Here is a 4,521-nt window from a genome sequence, read left to right as displayed (position 1 = left end):
CCCCGCGGGGCGCGGCCGGATCCCGGGGAACCGCGCGGGACCCCGGAGCGGGGGCAGGGGGAGGCCCGGGGGCCGGGCTGAACCCCCGGCAGCCCCTGGGCAGGGCTGCTCGGCGAGGGGCTGCGGCAAGAAGGATGGAGCCGGGAGCCGTGCGGCTGCAAAGGGCTTTATTGGCGACACGGTGGGACCGAGCCCCCCCGGCCGGGACGGACACCGCAGGGCCGGGGGTCTGCACTGCAGTGCGACTCCCCCGGCATCACGGCGGCTCTGCTCAGGGCTGGTCCCCGCCGGCCTCGCCGTGGCCGAACACAAAATCGTGCATGGCCTGGACGTACGCGGAGCTGTTGGGGCTGGCCAGCCTCAGGCGCAAGAGCGGGGCGAAGAGCTGGGTGGTGACGCAGCGCAGGGGAGGGCAGGGGGTGCCGATGGCTTCCAGAAACACCTGGCACCGCAGAGGGGTCAGACCCATCCCTGGCACAGCCACGGGGCCGGGGTCCCATGGCCACCCCCAGGCACGGACCCCTCCCAGACCCCTTCACCCCCCACCCTGCAGGGACTGACCTGCAGGACCGCCTCCACCTCCTGGGCCGCGTCACGGAAGAGGCTCTGGCAGTGCTGCAGGTACCGGCGGTAAAGGCCCCGCGTCTCGGTGTCCAGGCCCTGCAGCTCGCTGCCCTCGGGGTCTGGGCGCTGCAGGTTGGCCAGGAAGCTGGTGTTGACAGGTCCGCACTCCACCAGTGTCAGGCTGCGGGAGGGAGCGGGCCAGCAGCTCTGAGGCGAGCGCGTGAGCCACCATGGTACCCCCCATCCCAGCATCCCTCCATCCTGCTGCCTGGGGAACAGGAGCACAGACCCCCGCAGTGCTGCCGGGACTCACTGGATGTTGAAGGGCTGCAGGACGATGGCCAGGCTCTCGCACAGCCCCTCCACCGCAAACTTGCTGGCGCAGTACACGGAATTGAAGGGCAGCCCTGGGGCAGAGCCACACCCTGAGCACTGGGTCCCATCCCCATGGCTCCCCATGCCACAGAGTGCCGGGGGTCCCGCCGCAGCAGGGCCAGGTCCCACCTTGCAGACCCCCGATACTGCTGGAGACGATGATCCGCCCAGCCCTGCGGCGCTTCATGGCGGGCAGGAATGCCTGGATGGTGCGGATGGCCCCGAAGAGGTTCACATCAAAGACGGTCTTCATGGCTTGGTCAGAGCAGGTCTCTAGGGGGCCCATCAGTCCCACCCCTGCGTTGCAGACTGCTGGGCACAGTGCTGGTGAGCTGGGCACCACACCCCTCCTGCCCACTCCCCGGCACTGTCGAGGTGCCAGGAGATAGGAACGTGGGGGCCCTTCCCTGATGATGGGCCAGCGACCCTCGGCACCCCCAAGCCCAGCTCCTGCACCCCTGCCTGGCTGAACACGTCCCATCCCAGCCCCAGGACTGCAGTCACATCCCATGATTTGCCATCTGCTCCCGGTGTCCTGGGGAAGGTCAGCAACCCCAGAGAGGTCCCCCCAGCCACCCCGGGGACAGTAGGGGCACCGGGAAGAGCCATACCCAGCACATCCAGCCGCTGCCCCTGCACTTGCTGCACAGCAGCTGCCAGTGAGCACGGGTCGGTGACGTCGAGCTGCAGGACCTCCAGTGTGTCGGGGCAGCAGCCCCCTAGGCGCTCCAGCAGCCGCTCGCCCTTGGCCAGGTCACGCATGGTAGCGTACACTGGAGGAGAGAGCGTGGCCACAGGCAGCGGTGCCGCCAAGCTGCCCAGGCGGCGCCAGCCCCAGCCCACCCCGGGCACCAGCTGTCCTCGGCAAGGTGCTGCCTGGCCTGGCTCGGGAGACCCCCGGGGGTGCCAGCCCCCCCAGTGCAGCGTCACCCCTTTACCTTTGAACCTGTGAGCGGCGTCGGCCGCCAGGTGCGCAGCCAGCCCCAGGCCGATGCCCGAGGAGCAGCCGGTGATCAGCACCGTGGTTTTCTCCATGGGCAGGCAGTGCTGGCCGAGGGGGCCGCGCAGTTTAAAAGGGCTGGGAGTGGGGTCCCCCCGCCCCATGCCGTGTTGTGTCTGCTGGCTTATCTCAAGGCCCCTCCACCCGCCTCCCTGCCCACGCTCTGGGCTCCCTGGGCCTTGATGCTCACGCAGCTGCCGCGATAAAGACCTGGTGGAGCCGGGACACCCCCCATGGGAGGAGGTTCTGGGGCACAAGGGGAGCCGCAGCCCCGGGGGTTGGCACCAGCTGGGGCCAGCCTCAACCGCGCCGTGCCGTGCCAGGCACCCCAGCTGCCAGCACACATCTGGCAGTGCGTTTTTCCTGCTATGCAGGCTCAGGGGCCGAGTGCCGCTCCCCTGCCCCGTTTCACACAAGTCCCGCACTGGGCAGAGATGAACACACACGAGAGAAAAGAGCTCTCAGTGGCCAGGCCTTTAATTGCTCCGCAGGCTGGCAGCACCGTGGCCAGGCTCTGCCTGAGCCCCAGCTGGGGGGGGAAAAGGCCCAGAAAACCCTGTCCCAGGGAGCACGGCCCCAGCGTCACCACAGAAAACTCTGCAATGTCTCTTGACACAAAAGGCACTAAGCGTGGCCAGGGCCGTGCAGCAGCAGGGGCCCCGCAGGCACTGGGATCCATGGGGCGGGCAGCCGCCCGATCACAGGGAGGCCCAGGACAACACCAGGGGTGAGGCTGGTTCCCTGCTTCCCTTCAGGGCAGGGGCTGCTCTGCCCTCCCCACCGCTGCCATCTCCCTGACTGCTTCTCCGCTCTTACTGCCCCTGCCAGGCAGCCAGGGCCCCGTGGCAGGGACATGTGTGCCCTGTCCCTCTGTGCCGTCCCAGCTCCCGCTGAGCTTCCAGCTGGAAGTGCCGGAGCGGCAGAGCCCTTCCCCTGGGCCCTCGCCTCTGGGCTCATGCCTGAGGCAGCCCAGCTTTCCCGGGGACAGGCTCAGGGCAGCCAGGTGGGGCCAGCAGGGCTGAGCACAGAGCACGGCGCAGGATGGGTCCCTGGGGCAGAGCCTGTCCCGCATCTGGCTGCCAGCCCCCGTTGGGGCGCGTCCTGCCCACGCAGGGGAAATGGCGGGTCCAGGCCAGCTGGGGGCCACCGGGGCTCCGCACTTTCATTCCAGCATTGCTGGGACACAGCCGTCAGGCCAGGAGCTGTGGGAGCCTGGAGGCAGGAGGGCACGGGATCTCTGCCCTCCCTCCCGGGGGAGGCTCCGGAGACACGGCCCAAAGTCACGCCGGCCCCGCCCGGCTGCGCTGCAGGGCGCTGGGGTAGTATTTGAGGAACAGCTTCCTGGAGATCTCCAGCGTGTCCCCAACTGGCACAGCCGGGTAGCGCTTCTTGTTGTAGACAAAGCCTCTCTCCACCTGGAAGACAGCCTGGTTGAACTGGTCCTGGTGGAAGGGGCTGCCCGAGTTGAGGCTCTCCACCAGGGCAGAGACGAAGAGGCTCCAGCGCACGCCGTAGTAGTCCAGCACCAGCCCCCCCAGCTGCTTGTTGGCATAGTCCAGGATGTTCCCACCGGGCCCCCAGAGCGTCACCTGGTTCCGGGCATTCAGCTCGTACTGCTCGGCCTCCTGGTCGCTGGTGGCCACGGCGCGGGCGCTCTCCAGCCAGCGGCCCAGCAGGAAGAGGCTGTGGCTGGAGAGGAGGCTGTCCAGCTCCGGCAGCAGGTCGTAGACCAGCACGCCACCAGCTGTCAGCAGCTCTGGCAGCGCGTGGCTCTGGAAGGCCCGGCGGATGCTCAGGTAGTAGTCGCTCACCAGCTGCTGAGCCGCCTGCCGCGTGACGTCCACCAGGTCATAGCGGAAGGTGGAGCTGGAGCCCAGCTCCGCACCGGCACTCAGCAGCAGGCGCCAGGCCTCGTACACGTCGCTGGCGTTGTACCATAGCTCCGTGTCCATGCGCAGGGAGGGCCGGCGCACCAGTGGGCTGTGGTTGTGGTTGACGCAGACCCCGGTGCAGTTGTACACGCTGCGGAGGAGCAGCCTCCAGGCACTGGCCGCGGCGGCATTTGGGGTGCCGTAGCGGCGCTCGGCATAGCGGGTCACCCAGCTGGGGAGGTCGAGGGGCTCCTGACGCCAGCCCAGCTCGTTCATCAGCTCGTACACCATGTCGTTCTGCTCAATGCCCTCAGGCACCAGGCCGGTGCCCACCATGGTGGAGTTGGGGTAGCAGCGAGCCGCAAAGGGGCCGTGGTTGATGGCCTCCACGGTGCCGAAGAGGCCGTGATTGCCCCCAAAGTTGTGTAGCATGCACCAGATAAAGGGCTGCCCATAGAAGGACTCCGTCCACTGGTAGACAGGCTTGGACTCGGCAAAGAGGTCAAGAACAATCATCCTACCCAGGGGCACGCCACGCAGCAGGGCCCGCACCTGTGCTGGCTGCCAGAAGTCCGGCTGGTGCTGGAAGAGCCAGCCCTGCATCAGCCACAGCGCCTCGGGGTCGGCTGGGGACAGAGGTAGATGGGGTGAGGCTCCCCTCTGGGCAGGCCCCACTGGCACAGCCGCCATGCTCCTGGCACCGCTGGCGTC

At 68.3% G+C, this 4,521-nt stretch overlaps 3 protein-coding genes across 3 annotated transcripts in view; all 3 read right to left on the bottom strand.

Moving 5' to 3' along the window:
• The window catches only part of COASY (Coenzyme A synthase), a 5,851-nt gene extending 5,594 nt beyond the window's left edge, over positions 1 to 257 (bottom strand). The window contains exon 1 of the mRNA XM_009283306.1: positions 215 to 257. Coding sequence (XP_009281581.1) covers positions 215 to 257 — 43 coding nt within the window. The remainder of the gene's footprint in view (positions 1 to 214) is intronic.
• Positions 258 to 271: 14 nt separating this feature from the next.
• On the bottom strand, positions 272 to 1,974 carry HSD17B1 (hydroxysteroid 17-beta dehydrogenase 1). The gene is made up of 6 exons (XM_009282820.1): positions 1,878 to 1,974; positions 1,551 to 1,712; positions 1,069 to 1,248; positions 878 to 971; positions 562 to 745; positions 272 to 442 (listed from the first exon to the last, which is right to left on the bottom strand). Exons 1-6 carry the CDS (start codon positions 1,972 to 1,974, stop codon positions 272 to 274), a joined length of 888 nt encoding a protein of 295 aa, XP_009281095.1.
• Positions 1,975 to 3,219: 1,245 nt separating this feature from the next.
• The window catches only part of NAGLU (N-acetyl-alpha-glucosaminidase), a 4,706-nt gene continuing 3,404 nt past the window's right edge, over positions 3,220 to 4,521 (bottom strand). The window contains exon 6 of the mRNA XM_009283293.1: positions 3,220 to 4,436. Within this exon, the coding sequence (XP_009281568.1) occupies positions 3,220 to 4,436 (1,217 nt within the window). The remainder of the gene's footprint in view (positions 4,437 to 4,521) is intronic.

This window comes from Aptenodytes forsteri, unplaced genomic scaffold (genome assembly GCF_000699145.1).
Source record: "Aptenodytes forsteri isolate BGI_AS27 unplaced genomic scaffold, ASM69914v1 Scaffold492, whole genome shotgun sequence".
Lineage (NCBI taxonomy): Eukaryota > Metazoa > Chordata > Aves > Sphenisciformes > Spheniscidae > Aptenodytes > Aptenodytes forsteri.
The sequence above is the reverse complement of the archived record's forward strand: the minus strand, read 5'-3'. Positions and strand labels throughout refer to the sequence as shown.

Coding starts and splice junctions, on each gene's coding strand:
- HSD17B1 (XM_009282820.1), bottom strand. CDS start 1,974: ATGGAGAAAACCACGGTGCTGATCACCGGCTGCTCCTCGGGCATCGGC. Junction 1,713..1,877: donor CGCCGCTCACAGGTTCAAAG/GTAAAGGGGTGA, acceptor TCTCTCCTCCAG/TGTACGCTACCATGCGTGAC. Junction 972..1,068: donor CAGTATCGGGGGTCTGCAAG/GTGGGACCTGGC, acceptor GCTCTGCCCCAG/GGCTGCCCTTCAATTCCGTG.